This window comes from Rana temporaria, chromosome 4 (assembly GCF_905171775.1).
Source record: "Rana temporaria chromosome 4, aRanTem1.1, whole genome shotgun sequence".
In the NCBI taxonomy this organism is placed as follows: domain Eukaryota; kingdom Metazoa; phylum Chordata; class Amphibia; order Anura; family Ranidae; genus Rana; species Rana temporaria.
Window position 1 is genome coordinate 125,872,053 of NC_053492.1, and position 27,981 is coordinate 125,900,033.

At 46.0% G+C, this 27,981-nt stretch overlaps 1 protein-coding gene across 3 annotated transcripts in view; it reads right to left on the bottom strand.

Annotated features, from left to right (window-relative positions):
- The window catches only part of LOC120936575 (diacylglycerol O-acyltransferase 2-like), a 44,077-nt gene extending 23,624 nt beyond the window's left edge, over window positions 1-20,453 (bottom strand). The window contains exons 1-3 of one of the 3 annotated variants that reach the window (XM_040349035.1): window positions 20,376-20,453; window positions 11,318-11,402; window positions 2,384-2,474 (exon numbers count right to left, since the gene is read on the bottom strand). In XM_040349035.1, coding sequence (XP_040204969.1) covers window positions 2,384-2,474; window positions 11,318-11,335 — 109 coding nt within the window. In that variant the 5' untranslated portion in view covers window positions 11,336-11,402; window positions 20,376-20,453. Of the gene's footprint in view, window positions 1-2,383; window positions 2,475-7,097; window positions 7,224-11,317; window positions 11,403-15,298; window positions 15,479-20,375 lie in introns of those variants that run through there. The other 2 variants (XM_040349034.1, XM_040349033.1) reach the window with 2 other exon arrangements.
- Between the last annotated feature and the right edge of the window lie 7,528 nt (window positions 20,454-27,981).

The following is a 27,981-nucleotide window of genomic DNA, read 5'->3' on the forward strand; positions in this document are numbered from 1 at the left end:
AGGCGACAGCGGAAATCTTACTACATTCAGCTACATCTTGAATTTAACAGTAATTTTAGCAATAAAGTGAGCGCACATGAATAAATATTTTAGGTTGACCTGTGATGCAGTTTTAAAGAAGCTGGACGCAAGCACAGAAGGAAGGTGGTGGAGGCCATGTTGGTACACCCCACACTGCTCAGCGCTAAACCTTTAGGTTTTACCAATTCAAATCCAAACAGCATCACAGATGTCAATATACTATACTTATTTATATACGATCACTTTATTGCTAAAGTTACTGTTAAATTCAAGAAGTAGCTGGGTGTAGCAAGATGTCTGCGGCCTTCTGACTACAGGTGTTTGGTCAGGTTAGGAAACCTGCTAGTGGTGGGCGCATGCGCAGCTAATGGAACATCACTTCTTTTACCTAATCTGACAGGTCGCCGATTCTAACAGAACACTGGCTGTACAATAGTGGCATGCAAATATATTCAGTGCTTGTGTGAACTCAAACACAGATGTAAATCTTGGTACATGCAAAATGCTAGGTGCAGAAATATGCTCCCAAATTTACATTGGATGTCTGAAAGCGTCCATGTGTATAAGCCCTGGTTCACATTGGTACAATTTGACATGTCAAATCGGTGGCAATTGCACCGTTCTAATTGGTGAGACGCTGCATTTGCGCTGCCGCGCCGATTTCAAAAAGTAGTTTCTGTACCAAGTTTTGCAATTTCGGGCTGCGATTTACAATCGCTTGTCTAGCTGTTCTCTCCCCGATATGCCTCCGCTTCCGGTGATGTAATTTAGGTGCGTTCCACCCAACCTCCTGGTGGCCAAAGGACGTTCCTCTAATATCTTGCCATATTCATAGATGAATGTCTCGGATGCCGGGAGAGCTACCCTTCACATCTATATACAGATGAGCCTTATTTTACCGTATATCTTGTAAGTGGATCACTTGCTATGTAATAAAACTGTACCTAAATACTGCACTCAGGTAGCGCTTCCTGCTTTTTCCCCTTTTCCAGAGCTGGCTTTTCTCTGAGAACAGCTGCTGCCTTTCATCCTGTGTTAACTGATTTCTATGGACCAATATTGTTAATTTATTGCCCACTCTTATGTCCGCAGTCACACTGTCTCTTGGCCTTACAGTTATTTTTTTATTATTGAAGGGGCATGACCGAAAAAGGTCTGCCAATGTCTGAGAGCGTTGACTGGAGGGTTCTGGCGGGGTGTGTATATGAGGCTTAAGCCTAGACCACCATGGACTCGCACCCTTGGGGTACATTATCATGCTGGCCTAGGCTCACAGTACAGTTGAGTTACCACATCATTACACATAAACCCCCCCCAATTTTTTTGAGATGGGAGCGAGGGACACCCGTTAGCAAAAATATGTAGGCAAAGGACACATCCCTGCCATGCCCCCTTAAAAGGAGAATTATACAAAAAAAAAAAAATATTCATTAGTTAAAGCTGAGTTCCACCCAAAAATTGAACTTCCGCTCTTCGGATTCCACCCCCCCCCCCTCTGGTGTCACATTTGGTCCCTTTCAGGGGGGAGGAGGGAGCAGATATCTGTGTAATCCAGGGATTTTCTCCCACTTCCGGGCATAGGTCGCCGCGGCAACCTAGGCCACATCCGGCGCCTCCTCTGTCCCCCCCACTGTCTTCTGAGAGACACACTGGTCCCAAAAGACAGCAGGGACCAGTGGGATCGCACAGCATGCGCAGGAGGGAACTAGGAAGTGAAGTCGCAAGGCTTCGCTTTCTGATTTCCTTACCAAAGATGGCGGAGCCTCCACCCGAGGGACAGATCGCCTTTAGGTGCCGACATCGCAGGCGCCCAGGACAGGTACGTGTCAATATATTAAAAGTCAGCATCTGCAGTATTTGTAGCTGCTGACTTTTAATTATTTTTTTCGCCGGAACACCGCTTTAAACCCACACATGCTTTTTTTACCACTAGTATTCCTTTATACTGGCTTTTGACATATACAAACTCAGCAATTAAGAACCTGGGTGAAACGTTTAGCACTGGGAATTGGGAAACACATTTTTTGAAAGATACAGAAAAAGTGCATTTTATATACAACTTTATAGATCAGACCAAAAATGAGGAGGAAAGAGTGACAGAGGACTTTGTTCCAAATCAGGGACAGTCCCTCAAATCAGGGGCAGTCCGGAGCTATTTATTGAATAGAGTTAGACTGTAAGGCCTTGTAGGAGAGTGCAGAGATAAAAAATACTCCAGGAAAAGATTATAAAGAAACAAAAAAACAAAAAAACAAAAAACTCAAGTTAATTGAACCAACAGAAAAATTTGTTTCAAGCAGATTTAGGCTTCAGGAGCAGGGTTTCTTTATTTTCTAGTATAGGAAAGGGAATACCAACATACCCAGAAACAAAAAGGTGAGAATCCACTGTAACACACTAAGAATTTGCAGAAGTTCTGTGTGCAGACTGTTGTGTTTGTGCCTCTCTTCTCTCTGTATAATTGGTAAAACAAAGGTGAGAAAACATATTAGAGACTATCACTGAACATTTGTCTTTTCTAAAGTAAAGTACTTATGGCTTCTGCATGTAATGCAGGTTGTTGCTGGCAGAGTAATCAGAAGATTCTGCAAAAAATACACATTTAACCACTTCCTTACTGGGCACTTAAACCCCTTCCTGACCAGAGGACTTTTTGCGATTCGGCACTGCGTCGCTTTAACTGACAATTGCGCGGTCGTGCGTCGTGGCTCCCAAACAAAATTAACGTCCTTTTTTCCCCACAAATAGAGCTTTCTTTTGGTGGTATTTGATCACCTCTGCGGTTTTTATTTTTTGCGCTATAAACAAAAATAGAGCGACAATTTTGAAAAAAAATAAAATATTTTTACTTTGTTGCTATAATAAATAGCTCAATTTTTTTTTTTACGTTTTTTTTTTATCCTCAGTCTAGGCCGATACGTATTCTACATATTTTTAGTAAAAAAATAAAAAAAAAATCGCAATAAGCGACTGGTTTGCGCAAAAGTTATAGCGCCTACAAAATAAGGGACAGAATTATTATTTTTTTTTTTTTTTTTTTTTTTTTTACTAGAAATGGCGGCGATCTGCGATTTTTATTGGGACTGCGACGTTATGGCGGACACATCGGACACTTTTGACACATTTTTGGCGCCATTCACATTTATACTGCAATCAGTGCTATAAATATGCACTAATTACTGTATAATTTTTTTTTTTTACTAGAAATGGCGGCGATCTGCGATTTTTATTGGGACTGCGACGTTATGGCGGACACATCGGACACTTTTGACACATTTTTGGCGCCATTCACATTTATACTGCAATCAGTGCTATAAATATGCACTAATTACTGTATAAATGCTTTTTTTTTACTAGAAATGGCGGCGATCTGCGATTTTTATTGGGACTGCGACGTTATGGCGGACACATCGGACACTTTTGACACATTTTTGGCGCCATTCACATTTATACTGCAATCAGTGCTATAAATATGCACTAATTACTGTATAAATGTGACTGGCAGGGAAGGGGTTAACACTAGGGGGTGAGGAAGGGGTTAAATGTGTACCCCAATTATTGTTCTAACTGTGGGGGAGGGGGGGTGACTGGGGGGGGTGACCGATCTGTGTCTCTATGTACAAGAGACACAGATCCGTCTCCTCTCTCCCCTGACAGCACCGCTGTCTGCGAGAGCCGGGAATGAGAGATGATCTCATATGTAAACATATGAGATCGTCTCTCATTGGCCGCACAGATCGCCTAGGAAACGGCCGCTCCGATAGATCGCCGTGAACGGCCAGTGACTGGCTGTGTCCAAGGGACACGGCCAGCACAGCAGTTCCCCGCTGCGCGCTCGGGAGCGCGCGCGGGGAACGCCAAAAGGGGAGGCCGTAAAAAGACGGCCTGTTAGAAATTGGGAGCCGCGCTGAGGCCGTACAAAGTCGTACGGCCGTCAGCAAGTGGTTAAAGTACTTGCGTTTAGATGCACACAATCCTTCCAATTAATTCACACGTGAATGCACGTTTGCATGCTAAAAGTCGTGCACATTTTTGGTTAAAGACGCAGATGTGTATATGGCCCTATTGATTCCAATAATGCTGCGTTTAGATGTGTACAACTACAAAACAATATGCTGTATACATCTAAAACGTAATGTTTTAGATACCCGTGTGAATGAGCCCTAAAGGCAAACTAACTAGAATTTAATCATGGGTGTTAGGAGCCCTGGCAGCCTTACTAGCTAGAAATAAGTAGATATTTGCCCACATAATATACAGTAACCGCTGCACTGACAGGCCCTCCCATCCAGGCTGTGTGTTCACTCATGTCAACAACACGTGAGGGCCTGCCTCATGCTGCCAGTTGGTTTCTATGAGCCAGTGTAAAGCAGACCTGCCAGTTTTGTTGGCACAGCCTGGAAGCGCCAATAGAGGAAACTAGTATATCAACAATTGTTAAACAGAACTAAACCTTTCTATACTTAAAGTGGAGTTCCACCCAAAAATGGCAAGGTGACCCCCTGACATGACACATTTGGCATGTCATTTTTTGTGGGGGGGGGGGGGGGGGAGCGGAGACCCTCTTTTTAGAGGGATCCAGCTCCCACTTCCTCGCAGGGCTCCGCGGCGCCAGACGGAAGTTCACTCCCCCCCCCCTCTCGACAATCATCTGAGACACGTCACAGGTCCCAGATGATTGCCCAGCCAGTTACAGTGCCCAGCAAGCTCGCGCATGCACAGTGCGTGCCCGGCTGTGAAGCCGGGCACCCACAGTGACAATGCCAGCACCACGAAGGAGGGGGGAGAGGAGCAGGGCTTTGTTCCCCTGCATCGCTGGACCCTGGGACAGGTAAGCGTCCGATTGAAAGTCAGCAGCTGCAGTATTTGTAGCTGCCGACTTAAAAAATGTTTGTTTTATTTATTCGGAACTTTACTTTAAGGCTCCACTTTTAGCGCTGTAGCACTAAAATAGCATCTGCAAAGTGACTGTAAAGAGCCTCTCCTGTCACTCCAGTGCGAAAGCCCGAGTGCTTTCACACTGGAGCGGTGCGCTGGCAGGATGCTAAAAAAAAGTGCTGCAAGCAGCATTGTTGAGGCGCTGTAAAAGCAGGGTATACCCCGCTTCTAAAGCGCCCCATCCCATTGAAATTAATAGGCAGTGCCGCCGAAGGGCCAGCAAAGCGCTGCCGCAGCGGCACTTTTAACCCTTTTTCGATCGTTAGCAGGGGTCATAACCACCCCGCTAGCGGCCGAACAGCGCCACAAAAACAACGGTAAATTGCTGAAAAAAAAATAAAAAATAAAAAATAAAAAAAGGAAGCTGCCATCCTAGTTTTTGATTGATCAGCTGTTGCCATGGTAAACAGAGGAAGGGGGAAGTGATGTATTCTCTCCTCTCGGCGGTATTTTCATCCGCCGCTGAGGACAGAATACATCACACAGTAAGTCTGCACAACACTACACTGACACACACTGGCACATTAACCCCCCCCCCCCCCCGTCACAGTGTCACTGAATGCAGTGATCATACGTACTGATCACTGCATTTAGTGTCAGTGTGACAGGCAGTTAGTGTTAGGTTCAGGGTAGCCCCCGTACCCCCCCTAATAAAGTTTTAACCCCTTGATCACCACCCTAGTTAACCCTTTCACTCCCTATTGCCAGTGTCACTAAGCGATCATTTTTCTGATCGCTGTATTAGTGTCACTGTTGCCGCTAGGTAGCTAATTTTTTTTATTGCGATTTTTTTTTACTAAAGACATGTGGCTGAATACATTTTGGCCTAAATGTTTGACTAAAATTTTGTTTGATTTTTCTTATAACAAAAAGTAAAAAATATTGTTTTTTTTTCAAAAATGTCGCTCTATTTTTGTACATAGCGCAAAAAATAAAATTCGCAGAGGCGATCAAATACCACCAAAAGAAAGCTCTATTTGTGGGAAGAAAAGGACGCAAATTTTGTTTGGGAGCCACGTCGCACGACCAAGCAATTGTCTGTTAAAGCGACGCAGTGCCGAATTGTAAAAACCCCATTTAGCAGCATATTGGTCCGGTCCTTAAGTGGTTAAGGAAACTGTTAAATGGATGGGTTTACTTTATACAACTGTACATGCATGTAGAAGGGCTCATTCACACAAGTGTCTAAAATGCAACATTTAGATGCATACAGCATATAGTTTTGTATGCAACTAAACAGCACTATTGGAATCAATGGGGCTACATATAAAAATGTGCACTGCATTTAGCAGTGTTAAAAAAAAGATTAGAGCAGCAGGGGATGGGGGGGGGGGGGGGGGGGGGCGACTGTAACTGTTCCTCCTGTGGCTCTTCCTGCAGTGGCATCACTAGGGTTGGTGTCACCTGGTGCAGTAAAACATGGTGTCACCCCCCTCCTGTCTAGGCTGCCCAGCACCCTACAGGCATCGCACGGTCACAGGGACGCACCACCAAACCGGCCCCTCTAAATGATAGTATAGGGTGGTATAGTGGCAAATTGGGGTGGCACAGGGCAATTTAGTGTGGTTTAGGGCAGGTTAGTGTGGCACAGGGCAGGTTGTATTTGACTAACCGTTTCTCCTGTGGCTCTCCCTGCAGTGGCGTCACTAGGGTCGATGTCACCTGGTGCAGTAAAACATGGTGTCACCCCCTCCTGTCTAGGCTGCCCAGCACCCTGCAGGCATCGCACGGTCACAGGACGCACCCCAAACCGGCCCCTGTAAATTATAGTATAAAGTGGTATAGTGGCAGGTCGGGTGGCATAGGGCAGGTTTGGGTGATGTAGGGCAAGTTAGGGTGGCTTAGGGCAGGTTCGTGTCGCTTAGTGAAGGCTGAGGTGGCATAGGGCAAGTTATTGTGGCATAGGGCAGGCTGTATCTCCTAAATTTCTATACAAGTTTAGACTCCTTCATAAATACAAAACTTGCACAGGGATTAGAAAGCATCCCTTCCCTTCATACAGCAGTAGTAGATGGTTCTGGTGATTCGCTGCTCAGACACTGGTTGTGGGGGGAGATGTAAAAAATAGGCATGTGGTGCCAGGCTTAGTTTGTTGTTTTTCCTCCCTACAGATATGTAGTGGAGTGCTATTTACTTACCATGGTCAGATGCAGGCCCATTTGCCTCCATTCCATGAGTTCCTGGACACACCCAAGAAAGATAAGTTGCTTTTCCCTTCCTCTGCAGCTCAGAGAGGCCACACCTGATGAGGCAGAAGTAGCTGAGCGAGGTGGGTTTTAAAAAAAAAAAAAAAATCCTGGAATTGGGCTTTAATCCCTGCCCTTTGCATCATATTCCACTTCAGCTCTGGAAGGTTTTACCCTCTCATGACCAGACATTTTTTGCTATTCCGCACTACTTTAACTGACAATTGCGCGGTCATGTGATGATGTACCCAAAGAAAATGTATATAATTTATTTCACACAAATGGAGATTTCTTTTGGTAGTATTTGATCACCTCCTGTTTTTTTTTTTTTTTTATTATATAAACCAGTGGCGGCCCGTCCATAGGGACGTACGGGCGCCGCCCCCCCTCCCACAGTCACAAAAAAAAAAAAAGGGCCCTTTAAGAACTTTTATTCGGCTAAAATGTCATTTTGACATTTTAGCCGCAGTTCTGGCGGCCGTCTATAGAGGGCGCTGCAGCGCCACCCCCTCTTGCAAATAACACACATTCGTGCATAAATGCACAAATGTATGTTATTGTTGGTTGCCAGCGCTGCCTGGTCTATTCAGATAACCGGATGCGGGACGCCGGTTACCCGAATAGCGGCAGCTGGTTGGCTGAGGGGAACTGCCTATCAAAGCCAGCGGCTCTGATAGGCTTTTCTCCAGCTCTCAGCTGTCTATACTCTGAGCGCAGGCAATCTGCGCTCATTGTATAAGACAAACGGCCGTTTCAGCCAATCAGGTTCCCGGATTCTGGTTATCAGGAACCTGATTGGCTGAAGCTTCACCACAGCGGCAGAAGACATCGAGGGAGCACATGGAATCCTCAGGTAAGTGCTTTTTACAGGGAAAGGGGCACAGTGACATCATGGGGCACAGTGGTGACAATTGGCACAGTGGCATCATGGGGCACAGTGGTGACAAAGGGCACAGAGGTGACAATTGGCACAGTGGCATCATGGGGCACAGTGGTGAGTGACAATGGGCACAGTGGCATCATGGGGCACAGTGGTGACAATGGGCACAAAGGCATCATGGGGCACAGTGGTGACAATGGGCACAGTGGCATCATGGGGCACAGTGGTGACAATGGGCACAGTGGCATCATGGGGCACAGTGGTGACAATTAAAGGGCACAGTGGTGACAATTGGCACAGTGGCAACAGTTGAGGGGCAAAGTGGCTGCGTTTGATGGCATGGCACAGTGGTGACAATTGATGGCACAGTGACTGCGTTTGATGGTATGGCACAGTGGTGACAATTGACGGCACAGTGGCTGCGTTTGATGGCATGGCACAGTGGTGACAATTGATGGCACAGTTGCTGTGTTGCATGGCACAGTGGTGACAATTGATGGCACAGTGGCTGCGTTTGATGGCATGGCACAGTGGTGACAATTGATGGCACAGTGGCTGCGTTTGATGGCATGGCACAGTGGGGACAATTGATGGCACAGTGGCTGCGTTTGATGGCATGGCACAGTGGTGACAATTGATGGCACAGTTGCTGTTTGATGGCATGGCACAGTGGTGACAATTGATGGCACAGTTGCTGTGTTTGATGGCATGGCACAGTGGTGACAATTGATGGCACAGTTGCTGCGTTTGATGGCATGGCACAGTGGTGACAATTGATGGCACAGTGGCTGCGTTTGATGGCATGGCACAGTGGTGACAATTGATGGCACAGTGGCTGCGTTTGATGGCATGGCACAGTGGTGACAATTGATGGCACAGTTGCTGTTTGATGGCATGGCACAGTGGTGACAATTGATGGCACAGTGGCTGCGTTTGATGGCATGGCACAGTGGTGACAATTGATGGCACAGTTGCTGTTTGATGGCATGGCACAGTGGTGACAATTGATGGCACAGTTGCTGTGTTTGATGGCATGGCACAGTGGTGACAATTGATGGCACAGTGGCTGCGTTTGATGGCATGGCACAGTGGTGACAATTGATGGCACAGTGGCTGCGTTTGATGGCATGGCACAGTGGTGACAATTGATGGCACAGTTGCTGTTTGATGGCATGGCACAGTGGTGACAATTGATGGCACAGTGGCTGCGTTTGATGGCATGGCACAGTGGTGACAATTGATGGCACAGTTGCTGTGTTTGATGGCATGGCACAGTGGTGACAATTGATGGCACAGTGGCTGCATTTGGTGGCATGGCACAGTGGCTGCGTTTGATGGCACAGTGGCTGCATGTGATGGGCACAGTGAGGCTGCAATTTTTTTTTTTTTTTTCGTTTGCGCCCCCCCAAAGATTTTGAGCACCAGCCGCCACTGATATAAACCAAAAAAGTTGACAATTATGAAATTAAAAAAAAAAAAAAATATTCTGCTACATGGCTTTGGTTAAAAAAAAAAATCTTAATAAGTGTATAATGATTCGTTTGCGTGAAAGTTATAGCGTCTACAAATTATGGGATATATACTGGATTTTTTTATATTAATAATCAGCGTCTGAAATAGTGCGGCAGGCAGTCTGACGCTGGGGGGAACCAACTGCCACTGACATCACTAGTGCCATTATTACAGTGATCAGTGCTAATAATATACACCGTCACTGTACTAATGACACTGGGCAGGAAGGGTTTAACATCTAGGGCGCTTAAGGGGTTAAAAATGTGCCTAACAATGTGTGTACTGTGTGTTACTTTTACTGGGAAACTAGTTGTTTTCACTCCCTGCTTAGCAGGGAATGAAAACATGAGATCCCCTGTCAATGAACAACGCCAGTACAGCCACAGTGCATGGTCAGCAAGCGGATACAATTCTGACCTTTCATCTAATAATTATGTTTTGCTGTACTTGGAGCATGAAGTAAATTATACAGTCCACCAATCAAAGCCTAGAGAAAGATATAACTTGGCTGCACATTTTCTGAGTCTTGTGACTACTCTTAAATTGTTACTAAACCCAGTAATATGAAAATAGTTCATCCGCCCAACCCCCCACAGTGCTCACAGCTTATAAATCTTCTTTTTACATTAAAATATTGCCACTATATACCTTTTTGGCTGATCTGTATACCACAGTCAGTGATAAACTGCAGTTTATTCAGTGCTGAGAGTTCAAGTAGGAGGAGATTTCCACTGCAGCCTGTATACAGGCCCACATGTGTGATTTGTTTTATTTTATTTATTTCAGGTACTTATATAGAGCCATGTGATGCTAATATCATGTGACCTGGCTAGCTCTGAGAACAAGTAAATGTTCTCTCCAGCATAAAAGACACAACTGAGCATGTGCAGGTTGGCTAGTCTGCCTGTGTTAGCTGGCTTTCCCCAGATAGACAGTGCAGGAGGGATGGATCTGTGCATACAGGACAAAACAGCCTTTTTACACAATGCATTGGATTGACCCCTTAAGTTCCACAGTGAGTATAAAGGCCCATACACACGATCTGACTTTTTGACAACAAACTTCAAAATGACCAGGTTTTTAAAAATTTTGACCGTGTGTACGCCCCATCGGACAAACTTTTTCGGTTTTCATCGGACAAAAGTTCGCTCTGCAAACAGACAAATATCTTGGCAACAAAAGTCCTATGGTGCAAAGTCCTGCCGTGTACAGAAATCCATCGGACTTTAATCCAAAGTACAAACACGCATGTTCAGAACCAATGTAAAAGACCAGACAACAATACAGAAGTTGAGCAAAGGGACGCGGTAAAGAGCTGAAAACCCACGTGATTTTGGGAAAGTTTGCTGAAAAAGTCCTGCCGTGTGTATGCATGCCAAGTTCACAGCCAACGCCCTTCGAACAAAAATCCACGGAAAACTTTGTTTGAAGTCTGATCGTGTGTATGAGGCTTAACAAGCATGCTATGCTGCATATACAGACAGATTTTACTGTTGTGGGTTTAGTAACACTTTAGTTGCATCTCCTCTTGCTTGCTGCAGGATTTAACCACAAATGTTCCGCGCTCGCCAGATGAAGCAAATAAAGAAAAATATACCCCAATTGTAGTGGTAGTGCTTTAGTACTATTCCGTGCTTTGACCCACAATTGTGTTTTGGAAACAAAGAGAAATCTAAATGAAGGTCTTTATAAAAAATCCTATAAATAAATCCACGTGTAGTAAAGCATACCTAAAAAAAAAAGTCATCATATACATTATCCAGAGTCATATAGGTCTCACCTCCTGCGTGGGCTCCATATGAGAGGCTGCCGGGGTCACTCATCGGAAGAAGCCAAGGTCCTCATAATAAGAATAGATCTGATCACTGTAACAAGGTTGCGGTATATTGGAGTGAAAAAAAGTGAGTATTTAAAATACCAGTTATATAACACTATGAAAATTGAGACTTATTCACAGCATAATAATATAATAAAAACACAGAAAAACCATCGTAAATCGGTGTTACTGGGATTAGGAGATCACAAGACACTTTGAGTAAAAGAGCTTTTCATTCAACAGTCACAGCTTCATGTGTACAAGTCACAGTCATTAATAGGAACTGGAGATGTTTGAGATAAAGGTGGGATTCAGGAAGGAGAAATTTAGGAAACAAATGTATAAGATGAACGATGATCAGAGGTTACTGCATATTGCAATGTGTTGCATGCGCTACACCATAGGTTGGACTTGATGGACTTGCGTCGTTTTTCAACCTCATCTACTATGCAGTGGCGTTACTAGGTGGGGGCTGGGGTGCAGGCCGCACCCAGGTGTCACCCGCCAGAGGGGGTGACACCCATGGGTAGCGACACGCACCGCTAACACTGCACGCTGCCCTGATCTGCGCCTCAGGTCTTGCGCTGTGTCCCTCAGCAGAGAGGACTGAAGCCAACTCCCCCTCCTCTCTGTTTACATCCACACAAGAGGAGGAGGAGCCCAAGGGACTCACACCGCTGTGTGTATCTGTCCGTACTGTTCTAAGGTTTGTAAATTTTACTAATGTATATGTAGCACTACCCCCGAAAGAGTTGCTGGATATTTTCGGGCGGCATGTTACCTCTATTTCCTCGCCGTCCAGGGTGATGGATGAGAGTAGAGAAAGTTGAATGTCCACACTTTACACTTCCTTTTTAAATATTTATTTTCTGAACTTGGTAAAGAATAAAAGGAGTGATTGAAAGGGTGGATGGGTAGTAGGTAAATAGGTTCAGGTGCAGTATTTCAGTCGGGAAACACTCCTGCTTCCTGCGACACAGCTTTCGTCGCCACTCTAGCCAAAGTGGGTATTGCGCACCCGGATAGGTTTCTCTCACTAACCTAGCAGCCGGAATGGCGCACGGAATAGGGTGCAGTCTGTGCCACAGACCTTCCTACAAATGGAGACACTTTCGGTCCAAAATCCTCACAGTACAGGATTCATCACCCGGATCTCTCCAGACTAACTTCTTTCAGAGTGACGGAACTGACAGGCGATTACCATCAAGCCTTTCAGTAAATGGTGCATCCTTTGATGAAGTTCAAGGCCTCTCTTGAGACACCAGCCTCGTGCTCGGTCCTCTCCAAGATAGGTCCTTCATCAGGCGGCTTCCTCCCTCCAGGACGGACAGCTCAGGATCACCCCTGAAAACGCAGACCCAATCTGCTTACTGGGCCTACTTAACAGATCACAACCCCAGACCAACGTGGTCCAGAGCCAGGATTACAGGAACACGCACCCACGGCCACGAGGGCCACACACGGAGTGGTGGGACGACAGACCCAAGATCAACCACCCAGGTGCAATGACGTCTGTCCCTTAAGTACCCCTCCCCAGCATGCACAGCGGGATGATCAACCCCCACCGATTGGCTGCCGAGGGGAAGTACCCAAATCACCTTGACCTAGCTGCTGCCACCCTTGGCCTGGAGTAACAACTACACCCAGGCAAACAATAGTGGTCACTCACAGCACAGCCATGGCTGGAACAGAAGCCAAGTTTGAGTCAATTAACTGTAAGGCTTCCCCCTAAATTTGAAACAGCGCCAGCCCCACAGGAGCAGGCCGCTACATATATGTGGATGGACATATGCTGGGGGAGGGAAGAGGGGTTGTCTATACTAATGGGGGGGGGGGAGTCTGCACTGAGGGGGGATTCTATACTGATGGGGGGTCTGCACTGAGGGGAGAATTCTATACTAATGGGGGGATTCTATACTGATGGGGGGGTCTGCACTGAGGAGGGGATTCTATACTGATGGGGGTCTGCACTGAAGGGGGGATTCTATACTGATGGGGGGGGGGGGTCTGCAGTGAGGAGGGGATTCTATACTGATGGGGGTCTGCACTGAGGGGGAGGATTCTATACTAATGGGGGGATTCTATACTGATGGGGGGGTCTGCACTGAGGGGGGAATTCTATACTAATTGGGGGATTCTACACTGATGGGGGGGTCTGCACTGAGGAGGGGATTCTATACTGATGGGGGGTCTGCACTGAGGGGGGAATTCTATACTAATGGGGGGATTGTATACAGGGGGGGTCAGTACTTAGTGGGGGGTCTATACTGAGGAAAGGGGGTCTGTACTGAGAGGGAGGTCTGTACTAAGGGAAGGGAGTCTGTACCTAGTGGGGGAGGGGGGTCTATATACCCCTGCGCTCCACACTATCCCCATGACTAAGCTCTGGGGGAGTGAAATGCATTTGGGGCGTGGCCTTGTTGGAGTCCAGGCTGAGGTTACTTCTCTACTTAACACTCCAGGACACCTAGATGTGCGACTTTTAGGGGCCAGCCCATTGTTCTCTGAAACTTGCACGTTCTTGTTTGGTCTGATCGTTTATGTAATGAAATACATAGGAAAAGCCTTAGACCACCATATACACTATTCGATTTTCTGCAGATTTTTGTCTTCAGATTTACCAAAACCATGTAGTGGAATGGCCTGCCTGACTGCATACAAATTGAAACTCTTAAAGCGGCGTTTCACCCAAAAATGGAACTTCTGCTTTTTGGTCGCCCTGGACAGGTAGGTGTCCTTATTTTAAAAGTCAGCAGCTGCAGTATTTGTAGCTGCTGACTTTAAAAAAATTAATAAAAAATTGGCGAACCTCTGCTTTAAGATTTGACCTCATATTATATGTTTTTTGTAAATCTAAAGACAAAATCGCAGAAAATCTAATCGTGTGTATGGGGTCTTAGCTGCTATCATGTGATGCCTACTACTTCAGCAGACAGCCTTGGAGCATGACAGCTTCCATCTAACGTTTCCCACACAGGTTCTATTTTCCTTTGTGAAAGAGTAATTTTAACCACTTCAGCCCTGGACCATTTTGCTGGTCAATGACCGACCTTTTTTTGCAATTCGGCACTGCGTCGCTTTAACTGACAATTGCGCGGTCGTGCGACGTGGCACCCGAACAAAATTTACGTCCTTTTTTTCCCACAAATAGAGCTTTCTTTTGGTGCTATTTGATCACCTCTGCGGTTTTTATTTTTTGCGCTATAAACAAAAATAGAGCAACAATTTTGAAAAAAAAATGAATATTTTTTACTTTTTGCTGTAAAAAATATCCCCCAAAAATATATAAAAAAAACTATTTTTTTCCTCAGTTTAGGCCGATACGTATTCTTCTACATATTTTTCGTAAAAAAAATCGCAATAAGCGTTTATTGATTGGTTTGCGCAAAATTTATAGCGTCTACAAAATAGGGGATAGTTTTCTGGCATTTTTATTAATATTTTAATTTTTTTACTAGTAATGGCGGCGATCAGCGTTTTTTTTCGGTACTGCGACCGATAATTTTTTTTTTTTTTAACTGGATATTTATTATAGAAAAAAGTAAAAAATATTGTGTTTTTTTTTTCAAAATTGTCGCTCTATTTTTGTTTATAGCGTAAAAACTAAAAACCGCAGAGGCGATCAAATACCAACAAAAAGAAAGCTCTACTTGTGGGAAAAAAAGGACATCAATTTTGTTTGGGAGCCATGTCGCACGACCGCGCAATTGTCATTCAAAACGTGACAGTGCTCAAAGCTGAAATTTCGCCTGGGCAGGAAGGGGGTATATGTGCCCAGTAAGCAAGTGGTTAATAAATTAAGCAAAAGTCTAAAGAACAAGTGTTTTAAAGCAGACACGGAAAACACCAGTGACCCGGCTAGGCTCGGCGTAGTAATGGAACATTCACACAGAAGAGGATTATCTTGCCCCCCCTTGCCCATAGCCATAAATACAAAAGACCTACCTTCCCCCCAGAAGGGGGAGACACGTGACGGTGGCCCTCTGATTGTGTCATTGACAAGGGTCATCCCCAGCTGTGAGCAGCCTGCATCCCACACGTGGTCCTGAGTTCAGGAGGTGAGGACAGCTGGAGATGCCTGGTACCCGCACACACATTCCCAAATACAAGATGCAAGACGCTTCCTGATTTGCAGCTCAGTCTGCCTGCTGATTGGACAGAGTTCCTTCTATCCCTGAACACACATCAGATGCTGTGATGCAGCAGGATCAGGAGAGCATTAACCCCTGCACAGCCGAACCACATTTATCAATAGAGTCTTCCAGCAGAAAATCAAGTGTTAAGTCATTCTTAACCACCCCCTTTCCGCTCGTCTGGGAACATTTTCACGCGAATCCGTACGAATGAGCTCAGAGATCCGGGAATAAAACCAGCATCTATTTTTTTCAAGCAGGATTAAAGTAAACCTGCCACAAGGAAGTGCAGAGACTGTCACGGCTGATATTTCCTTCTTAATAGGCTAGATGCCTTTAAATTAGGGTGACCAGACATCCCCAGTTTCAGGGGACAGTCCCCTGATTGAGCACACTGTCCCCGGACCAAGTCTGTCCCTGGTTTTGTCACCAGATTGGATTTAATAGGGGGCAGGGGCAATTTGAAAGAAAGTCAGTGCAGAATAAAAATAAAAAAATTACAATTACACACCCCCTCTCCGCCGCGCCCACTAGCATAGGGGGGTTGTATTTTTCCCATTATCTGTGCCCCTTTCTGATGATCATGTGCTGGTCGGAGCGGAGGGAATATTTCTTCAGTTTCGGGGCGCATGCCCATTCAGCTTCGCTCGCATGTTATTCTGCCTTGGCTCAAATCCTGGCCAGCCACCTGCCTATCTCCTTGCCTTCCCTGGTGGAGTGATCTTCCTCCGCTCCCCATCCAGTAGTAGCCGGGGGCCGGAGAGTAAGAGGATGTGAGGTGGGCGGCGACGGGCAGAGAGTCGCTGATTGTTGCCATTACTAGTAAAGAAAAAATATGTCCCCGGATTTCATTTAAAAAATCTGGTCACCTTACTTTAAATCCACTGACAGATCGGGCTACAGTAGACAATCAGACATTGCAGACTTTAAAACTGAGGTTTAATATATTTTGCCTTCCCTGGTTCCTTCTATCCCCCCCTTCAACAATATGCTAATGAAAATGTTAAAAAATAAAGACCCTTCATATTTTATTTTAGACTCAGTGATGTAATCACTTGGTCTCTGTGCTTCTCTATGCAATGCATGCATATTATGGCTGGTGGGAGGCAGTGTTGCCAACCTACAAGATTGAAATTTACGGACACAGCACCTCAAATTTACCGGCACAGCCAAGTTTTTCCAAAGGTTACATAATTACAGATTTTAGTGCAAATGTCAGTAATTAGGCTACAAACAAGTACAATATGCAATTAGCAATGTGATTTAAGGTAGATATTAAAGGGGTTGCAAACCCTCGTGTTTTTTCACCGTAATGCATCCTACGCATTAAGGTGAAAAAACACCTTGATGTGTCCGCCCCCCCCCCTGTTTTACTTACCTGAGTCCCGAATTTCCGTGGGCGCGATCCTGCGTCGCCCTCTCCGCGGCTTCTCTGCTCTTCATTGGATAGAGTGATAGAAGCGCAGCCATTGGCTCCCGCTGCTGTCAATCAAACCCAATGACGCGCCCGCCAGGGGGCCGAGTGTATGACACGGGAGCGTGCCCGCAAGGTACAGTAACCCCCTCGGGAGAGAGCTTCCCAGAGGGGTTATCTAATGTGGGGAGGAGCCGCCATGGGACCCCAGAACAGGTGGATCGGGGCCACTCTGTGCAAAACTAACTGCACAGTGGAGGTAAGTATGACATGTTTGTTGTGTAAAAAAAATAAACTTGAACCCATAGTATCACTTAAAGGGGTTTTCCACCCATTTTTTAAGTTTATTAAAAGTCAGCAGCTACAAAAAGTGTAGCTGCTGGCTTTTAATAAACAGACACTTACCTGCTCCAGCGTTCCAGCGACGCGCCGGCCGGGGCTCCGCTCCTCTCCCCCCCTCCCTGGCCGGCGTCTTCATTTCAACTGTGGGCACCCGGCCGTGACAGCTTTCGGCTTCACGGCCGGGCACCCACTGCGCATGCGCGAGCGGCACTGCGCATGCGCGAGCGGCACTGCGCATTCGCGAGCGGCGTGGCGCTGCGCTGTCTGATTGGACAGGAGATCCCCTAGGACCTGTGACGTGTCCTAGGCGATCGCCTACAGCAGCCCCTTCCTGTAGGCGATTAAGCTTAATCGCCTACCCGGAAGGAGGAAGGAGGACAGGAAGTCCCACTCCTCCTGAAGCCCCCACTCCCCCCCCCCCAAAAAAAATTACATGCCAAATGTGGCATGTAAGGGGGTGAGGAGTGGGATAAGCGGAAGTTCCAATTTTGGGTGGAACTCCGGTTTAAAGGCAAAAAACATATTTCTTATTTGATTTTTTGTATAATAAGTAAGTAGCTCAGGGACAGGACTCAGCAGGGCAAGAAATTAGAATGGGAAAGCACACACTTGAAATTGACTCTCACAGTGACACCGGTGTGCAGGTGCACAGATGACGATGACGCCTCACCAACCCAACATGTCCCCTCCTGAGTCACAGTCATAAGCGTGCGCAGGGGGTGTGCCAGGTGTGCCTGGGCACACCCTAATCACTATATGCAGTGGCGATTTCTCCTACTGCCCAGGCTTCCCCTCCCCTCTTGTTGGCCCTGCAGTACTGCTGGCTTCCCTCCTCTCCTCTCCCCCCAGATGCTGTGGGGGATGTTTCAGGATGGAGAGCAGGAAAAGGGATTAGAAAAAAGCCCTTTCCTTTTCTAAATGAACATACTTGCTCACAGTGGCCATTCATAACTGAAGCATAGTAAACTGGGTTTACTATGCTTCAGTTTGTGAATAAACAGGAAGCCACTCATTCATTTACTGCCCCGTGCAGCTGAGGCTGCAGAGAAAGGCACAAGTGTGTTTGAGTTTTGGGGTGCACACCCTAATGCAATAGGCTGCGCACACCTATGGTCACAGTGGCAGTCTCTCTCCACACCAGATGGTCCCTTCAGTCCACTCCAGTCCAAACTGCACTGACAGTCCCGCTCCCAGGTTGTCTTGCTCCTGTCCCGTCGTCAGTATTTTTACTGGCAGCCAGTAAAAAACAGGCACGTTCTCTTGCCAGTAATTGCCAGTGACGGCAAAAGGTTGCCAGTAAAAAATATGGTTGTGATGCCAGGTCCGAAGGCGGTCGAGACCATCCGAATGTGCGCTTCAGAGTGTTCAAGCAGTGGGGGTCAGGCAGTGTCTGAGAGTGTCGTGTGATGTCATGGTGCAAGGGAGCCGAGTGGAGTGGCCGGAGCCTCGTGTGCAGGTTAGGGTTGCCACCTTTTCTTCAAGCCAAACCCCGAACACCCTATAAGATTGTAAAAGGGCTGGGACACTTTTGGTGGCCCGAAAGAGAGCAGTACTGTGGCGCGCATGGTGAAAAGTGCGTGTGGTGGAATTGTGAGTGTTTTGCACAGAATGCGGGGGTCATTAATAATTAATGCATGAAATGCAGGGGTGATATATGTGCTAGGGAGAGGGCTAGTGCTAGCAGGGGGATGGGAGGAGTTAGATATGTGCTGGGGGGACTCTATGGGAGGGTAAGGGCTAGAGTTGGGGGGGGGAGTCAGATATGTGGTGGTGCCTTGGGAGGGGAGAGGGCTAGTGCTTGCAGGGGAGTTTGATGTGTGTTGGGGGGACACTTTGGGAGGGGAGAGGACATGTGCTAGCATGGGTGGGGGGTCAGATATGTGCTGGGGGATGCTTTGGGAGGGGAGAAAGCTAGAGCTAGCAAGGGAGGGTCAGATATGTGCTGGGGGTGCTTTGGGAGGGGAGAAGGCTAGTGAAAGATGGGGGTGGGGGTCGGATATATGCTGAGGGGCGATTTAAGAGGGGAGAGGGCTAGTGAAGGGGGGGAGTCAGATATGTGCTGGGAGCTGCTTGGGGTTCTGATATGTGCTGGGTGGGTGCTTTGTGAGGGGAGACGGCTAGTGCAAGATGGGGGTGGGGGGTAGGATATATGCTAAGAGGCGATTCAAGAGGGAAGATTTGTGCAAGAGGGGGCCAGATATGTGCTGGGGGGGGGGGGGGCTTGGGGTCAACGCTGTATCCTGGCCTAGGCCAACAAGGCCTAGGGCAGCACTTTGCAGGGGGGCAGCACGAAAAGAGTCCCCGCCGGCTTGCGCTACACTGTTAATGTAACGCAAGCTGCTTCCAATTTTGACTGTCCTATCATCCCGGACCACAAACCTTCCTCACTGTGCTATATGTTTCTGCTGCACCATTGGCATGGTTATATCTTCTTAGTCCTCTCCATAAAATTATCAGAAATTTGTGCTTAAAGTAGAATTATAGGCAACACTTTTTTTTTTCCATTTTGGATAGAGTAAGGGAGGCTTATAGTCCCTGTCTGTTTTTTTTTTTTTACCATCCCTGTTCCATTGCAGAGATTTCTCTTTACTTTCTGCCCCATAGCCAAACAGGAAGTGAGAGGAAATCTATGCAAATTAAGGGAATCCATTGCCCCCCCCCCCCTCAGGCCCTAAGAACTCGTGTCTACACTCGAAAATTTCAGGGTGGGTCTTAAACAGAAAGGGGTGTGGCCTTGACAGGAAGGGGTGGGTCATATTTAAATAAGGGGGTGCACGAGTTTAGACAGGCCTAGGGCAGCACAAAACCTAAATACACTACTGCTTGGGGTTCTGATATGTGCTGGGTGAGTGCTTTGTGAGGGTAGAGGGCTAGTGCAAGATGGGGGTGGGGGGGTCGGATTTATGCTGAGGGGCGCTTTAAGAGTGGAGAGGGATAGTGCTCTGGAAGGGGTTGTCAGATTTCAAATCCGACCCACGCTTTTAGCATAAGTCCCGTCTCCTGCCAAAGCACCACCCCCCCCACCCCCCCTGCACGTATCCTCCTAACCTCCTAATCACGACATATTTTATACGTTGTTCTCCTTCCCAGACTCCCTCCTCCATCTACACAGTATAGAAAACTTTGTACAGACCTCAATCAGCACGCCCCTGCTCCCCCCTCCTCCTCGTGTGTGTGTACAGAGCGTAGAAGAAGGAGGGGGAGGGGGCATCTTTGCTCCACTGACACTGTGCGTTCTGAAACAGGAAGAGAGACCCTTCAGAGGCGATCAGACTCGTCACTCTCAGTGTGGATGATGTGTCTGGGTCTGAGGTAGATGGAACACATCATTCAATAACCAGACTGCCCGGGAGAAAACCGGTCAGGTGGCAACCCTAGTGCAGGTCTGTGTGGGAGCAAGGCAAGCCGGGAGTGGGACTGTCAGTGCTGTTTGGACTGGAGTGGACTGAAGGGACCATCTGGTGTGGAGAGACATTGTCACTGTGACTCAGGAGGGGACGTGTTGTGTCGGTGAGGTGTCATCATCTGTGCTGCTGCACTCTGCTGTCACCGTGAGAGTCAGTTTTATGTGTGTGTGCGCCTGCCCATTCTAATTTCCCTCCTGAGTTCTGTCCCTGAGCTAATTACTTACTATTTAGAAAATAAAATAGAAATATGTTTTTTTTTTTTGCCTTAAAATTCACCTTAAATCACATTGCTAATTGCATACTGTACTTGTTTGTAGCCTAAATGCTAAAACTTGCACTTAAAACAGTAATTTTGTAACTTTTGGAAATGCCAGTAAAAACGTGGCTGTACCAGTAAATTTTGGGTGTCGTGTCAGTAAATTACAATCTGGTAGGTTGGCAACACTGTGTCCCGCAGACCTGAAAACAAGACTCTGGCAACTCCACTCGGCTCTGTTGCATCATGATGACACATGACACACCAGACCCGCCCCCGCCAGCGCCGTCCGAGCACACTGTAGCAACTGCCAACTGTCCCTGATTTCGAGGGACTGTCCCTGATTTGGAGCAATGTCCCTCTGTCCCCCCTCATTTTAGTCTGATCTATATAGTTGTATATAAAATTCACTTTTTATCTATCAAAAAGTGTTTTCCAGCGCTAAACCTTTCATCTGATTTCTAAATTGCTGCATTTGTAAATTCCAATGGCCAATATAAAGGAATAGTAGAGGCAAAAACAGCACTTGTGGGTTTAACCAATCTTATTTTTTTGTATAATTCTCCTTTAAAGGGGCGTGGCAAGGGGTGTGTCCTATACTTACATACTTTTGGTGATAGGTGTCCCTCATTCCCATCTCAGAAAGTTGGGAGGTATGCTATACCAGGCCCTCGGATGGTCTCAGCTGGCTCTGGACCGGAATGTGTGGTTCCAAGCCAAGTGTCACAGCCATATATTTTACTGGCAACCTTTTCCTGTCATTGGCATTTACAGTTCTATTTGTAGGGAAAAATTATATACATTTTGTTTGTGTTATAGAACTGAATACCTCCATGTGGGTGGGATTTTTAAGGCAACAAAAATATGTGACAACTGAGGTCATAAAAAATTATTATTATTTAATATATTCAAAATACAAAAGTAGAAAAAACAGACAAGAAAACTGTGAAGATAATACTGTATGTCACCGCATGCCCAAGGATTGGACTAAGAGCGTGTAGGACAATTTTCCAATACGTTTCAAATGATATACATCCTTCTTCAGGGAAAAGTTTGTACAGTATCAATTTCTATAAAGAATAAAAAGACAAAATAAATAATCATGATACATTTTGTTTGTGTACAGTGTTCTATGACCGCGCAATTGTCAGTTAAAGTAATGCAGTGCCAAAAAACGGCCTGGTCATGAAATCCTCTGAAGGGCAAGTGGTTAAGCTGACCATATATAATACAGTCTGATTGTACAATCTCCCTTAGATGTACCATCAGTTATCTAGTAGAAGGGCCCGCCTGATTTGATACATGTTCAATGGATTGTTTAGGTTTTTCCTACTATTACATAGTTTTGGTAAATCTGTAATGCCGCCACGCAACAGCGAGGCGCAATGTGAGAACTATGGTCTCCCCCCGCTGTTTGTATAGATTTCAATTGTAGATTTGGACTAGAAACTAGTGGGTTTGGACAGGCGACCATCAGGATTTTGGGAGCACTCATTGAAGGTTTATCGCTACTTGATCTTAAGGGCTTTTCGATAGCTTTACCAAGTGGATCAGGTGCACCCCGCCAAGCTGTGTACAATAGGCTTACCTCTTTTTTACATCATTCTTGGCATACCAATATATAAAGATTACTACACCGCATTTGATGTGTCTCCCCTATCGTCCTGTCATTGCTATTCTAATTTTCTTACATGATTTTACCTCCTTGACTGGCTGTGTCTTACAACACACCGCCATTGTCGAGGCAAAAAGGCTGACTGTTGTTGTCTTCAACGCGGCCAATTCTATTCATATGTCTATGCTCCTGAGGAAGCGTTTCAATAACGCAAGCCCTCCTTTCCTCTGGACCCACCGCCTGGTTATACATTCTACAGTTATATCTTTGATTGTACTTTTTTGAGTTTTTTTATAACCAAAATGTACCATACCACCAATACTGTGTTACCAGTTATAATATTGTTTAAATCTTTTTGATTTTATATATATAACTGTTGTATATGATATCTCTAAAAATAAAATTATTTCTAGTTTTTTACCATATCTATGGTGTGCCTTTAAAAGTCCAAATCAACTTCTTTCATATTTTTCAATCTCCCTACGATGTGTGCTTGCGCCCTGGTAACGTCACTCCAGCTGATCGTCAAATCAGCTGGAGTGTGGCTCCGTCCTGTGCATGCTCGGGCACTATTCGATGGGGGGCACTTCTCGAAAGAACATCGCAACTACTAGAGGGATGCTGGGGATGCCAGTGGTAATCATCAGTCAGAGCCTGGTGTTCTTTTAGAATGGGCATGGGAGCACAGAATGTTTTCTTTTGCTTTGGTGAGATCAACTGCACTGGCATCCCTGGCATCCCTTCAGATGTAAAAAAATGTGTCCAGAAGAAAAGTGAGAGAGGGGAGGATTGTAAGTATACAGGATTCCAGATGGATCAAGCAGCCAGGTAAGGAGCACTAGTGCCCCCTCCCCCACTGACTAGAAGTGCCCTCCAATCTGCCCCCACTAAGCACCAAGACCCCCTATCTCCCCACTAAGCACCAAGACCCCCCATCTCCCCCACTAAGCACCAAGACCCCCCATCTCCCCACTAAGCACCAGGACCCTCCATCGTCCCCACTAAGCACCAGGACCTCCCATCTCCCTCACTAAGCACCAGGACCCCTATCTCCCCCACTGAGCATCAAGACCCCCCATTTCTCCCCCTAAGCACCAGGACCCCATTTATTTAATTTTACTTCACATTGTTGTGGATCACTAATGATTCTTTTAACCCTATGTAGCTGGCTCCTAGGTATCGAATTATACACCCCATGGGGTCCAAACATGAAACCTCCCTATTGCTATACAAGACATTACATTTCAGACCTGGGACTAAATAATGGATATATTGATCAAACAATAAAAGGGTTCCAATGTCGCCATCCCACACTGCAAAAATATCATCAATAAATCTGGACCACCCCTTACAGTGTTCAGTAAACATTTTATCATCGTAAATAAATGTGGCCTCAATCATATTCATAAATATATTTGCGTACGGGGGTGCGACATTGGAAACCATCACAGTCCCTTTAAGCTGCAATTAATGGGTCTCTTTAAACAAAAACTGGTTCTCTTCAAGAACAATTTTAAACAATACAAGTAGAAAATCTATTTGTTTATCATTATAGCACTGTGACTGTACCAGCAGCCGCCGGCAGGCTTCAGTACCCAGATCATGTGGAATAACAGTGTAAAGACTAGAGATGTCCCAAGTGACTAGAAAATAGAATCAGGTCCCACTTGTATACAGGGGTGGATCCAGGGGGGTCAACGGGGAAATTGCCCACTCCGAGAATGCAGGCGAGAGCAGGCGGCTCCGTGGGTCACGGCATGGGCAGCTCCGCGAGTCCACGGGCGAGATAGTGGGCGCTCGGTCGGTGAGTGGGTGGGTGAGAGGGGGGGTAGCTGGGCGGCTCGGTGTGTGAGTGCTGCTGGCCAATCAGGGAGACAGCAGGCACGGGAGCAGAGAGATGACATCATCTCCCAGCGCCCGCCCTGCATCCTTGCAGTGCCGCCCTCACTGTGACTGTGTAGGCAGATGTGGGCAGCAGAGAGATTACATTATCTCTCTGCTACCTGACTTTGGGACAGAGCACCTTAGCAGGAAAGTGACACAGCAGGTGACAATCTGCAACGTGTGGCAAGTGACAATCTGCAACGTGTGGCAGGTGACAATCCGCAATGTGTGGCAGGTGACAATCCGCAACGTGTGGCAAGTGACAATCCATGACGTGTGGCAGGCGATGTGGCAAGTGACAATCTGCAACATGTGGCAGGTGACGTGGCAAGTGACAATCCGCAACGTGTGGCAGGTGACGTGGCAAGGGACAATCCATAACGTGTGGCAAGTGACAATCTGTGACGTGTGGCAGGTGACGTGGCAAGTGACAGTCTGCATTTGGTGGCAGGCGACGTGGCAAGTAACAATACGCATTTGGTGGCAGGTGACATGGCAAGTGACAATCCGCATTTGGTAGCAGAAGACGTGGCAAGTAACAATACAATTTGGTGGCAGGCAACCTGGCAAGTAACAATCCGCATTTATTGGCAGGCGAAGTGGCAAGTGACACACTTGGGGCTCCCACTGATTCTGCATTATTACAATGTAATAATATAAGTAATGCGCTTCAATCATCCTGACACCATAACTACGGTGATTCAAGCGCCAATACCAGCCATTTCCTCAAAAAATTGCCCCCAAAAAAAGTATTTTCTGGCAGTGCCCCTCCCGAGACTAGACTATGGATCCGCCCCTGCTTGTATATTCCTAGTTTTCTCTATAAAAAAAATCACCAGTATCATGTAAATATGATCTTGTATTACCAGTATTACCAGTGGAGTGAAACATCTATCCAAATTTTGCACTAATGGAGTGGTAACGGACTGTTCCAGACACTATAGGATGGCCGGGAGATTCAAAAGGTCCTTATGACTCTATATATCCATATGTCATATATACATTACCAGTGTGACATGATACTCACATATTAGAAATTTCTGGGTGTCCTTATCAATAATACCATCTTTAAGAGCGCTCATTACCACTTTTTATTTTATTTTAGACTGAACCTGAAAAACAGGACAAGAGTCCAACTGTTTATATGTATGCATGTCTGATAGCTGTCTTAATTCCTCAGCCTAATACTACGGGGTGTCCATAACTACAAATCGGCCAGTTTGATAACAATACCTCGCTGACAGAGCTTCACTTTCTTTACGACTAAAGTTGTTCTGTATGGTCCAATTTAGACTTATCACCAAAAAAGGAATCAATTTCTGCATTTACTTTATCAATGAACACCTTAACGCAGTGTTTCTCAATTCCAGTCCTCAGGCCCCCCCCCAACAGGTCAGGTTTTCAGGATTTCCATTATTTTGCACAGGTGATTTGATCAGTTTCACTGCCTTAGTAATCACCACAGCCTTTTCATCTGAGGGAAATCCTGAAAACCTGACCTGTTGGGGGGGCCTGAGGACTGGAATTGAGAAACACTGCCTTAACGCCAGAGCATGAAGTAGGAGGTACAGTGGTACTTTTAGTTCTCAAATTTAAATTCTTAATAGACAATGACAATACATCTAAATATGGTAAACCTTGTTTCAAAGAAAATTAAGCTTTCCATCCAAGTTGCCTATAAAAGCGAGATAAAGACTGTCACAAATTTGTTCATTTTTTCTTTAGGGAAAAGCCAAAACCTCTATTTAATACCTGTACTTCAGTCTCTGTTAATGATATTGAAGAGATATTATATACCACATTGTCCTCTAATGCCTCCGCGGTTCTGGAGTCTGGTTGTTACACCCCTGGATACTCCTTTTCTTGTATCGTTTGCCTCCCCAACTGATGTGTGGTCTGTTGTGGCCTTGGTCGGAGTCTGGTTGTTACACCCCTGGATACTCCTTTTCTTGTATCGTTTGCCTCCCCAACTGATGTGTGGTCTGTTGTGGCCTTGGTCGGAGTCTGGTTGTTACACCCCTGGATACTCCTTTTCTTGTATCGTTTGCCTCCCCATCTGATGTGTGGTCTGTTGTGGCCTTGGTCGGAGTCTGGTTGTTACACCCCTGGATACTCCTTTTCTTGTATCGTTTGCCTCCCCAACTGATGTGTGGTCTGTTGTGGCCTTGGTCAGAGACTGGTTGTTACACCCCTGGATACTCCTTTTCTTGTATCGTTTGCCTCCCCATCTGATGTGTGGTCTGTTGTGGCCTTGGTCGGAGTCTGGTTGTTACACCCCTGGATACTCCTTTTCTTGTATCGTTTGCCTCCCCAACTGATGTGTGGTCTGTTGTAGCCTTGGTCGGAGTCTGGTTGTTACACCCCTGGATACTCCTTTTCTTGTATCGTTTGCCTCCCCAACTGATGTGTGGTCTGTTGTAGCCTTGGTCGAAAAAGAAAGCTGATGACCCCGTAGAGGCAATTTAAAGAGTAGGAGGTGGAGATTTGTTTATGCTGTTGTTCATGTCTGTAAATCTTAAGACCAGTTGTATACTCTGTATAATCATCCTTGTCTCATTCCAAATTAGTACGTTTGCGCAATTCCTCTTTCTTTCCAAAGGCAGATAATTTCTCTTCATTTTTTTACTTTAATGTTGGTGAATTCACTGCTGTTAGAAAACTTCTCTAGTTGTTTCTCAATATCAGCAATCTGACCTTGAATCACGACTCGTTCCTGCTCTAGAAATTGACCTGTCAAGGTCATTATATCGAACAAACATTTCTTCACAATCTGGGCAAACCTTGTTTTGAAATCAACATTCTGTGAAAATAATGTAGGTACAAGACGGACTCTCAGACCCCTAAGGATCTGTAATATTCTGCCAATGTTACTTCGTGTAACTCCATGGTGACAGATCGTAGTAACAATTTCTCAGTTTTGCAGGTTAACTGTATACAAGATGAATGAATTAGAAAGTCCCTTGATCCTACCGTATCTGTGAAGTTTTGGAAGCATTTGCCTTCGTGAATGAGAAAGATCTACTGGTAGCCATTTCTCCATGGATTTCAAAAGATACTAGTGCTGGTCTTCAGGGGTATATAACTTTTCAAAGTAGAGGAAAGCCACACCCAGTCTTCAACTAGTGCAATGCCACTGACCAAATAGCCATAATATCCTTAAGAAACATTGGGGTTTATTTAGAGAGAATTATCCGAACATTAGTGAATTTCAAGCTTCCCCTTATCCTCATATAGAAAAGGAAGAACACTAGGGGCCAGATCCACGTAGATAGGCGTAAATTTAAATGGGCGTAGCGTATCGTAGTTACACTACGCCGCCGCAACTTTGAGAGGCAAGTGCTGTATTCACAAAGCACTTGCGTCTAAAGTTACGGCGGCGTAGTGTAAATGTGCCTGCGTAAGCGCGCCTAAATCAAATGAGGAACAGGGGGGGCGGGTTTTATGTAAACTAAGCATGACCCCACGTAAATGACGCTTTTTTCGAACGGCGCATGCTCAGTATCACGTCGAATTTTCAAATTAAATTACGCCCGCGCAATGCCTAGACGATGTGAACGTAATTTACGCAAAGCCCTAT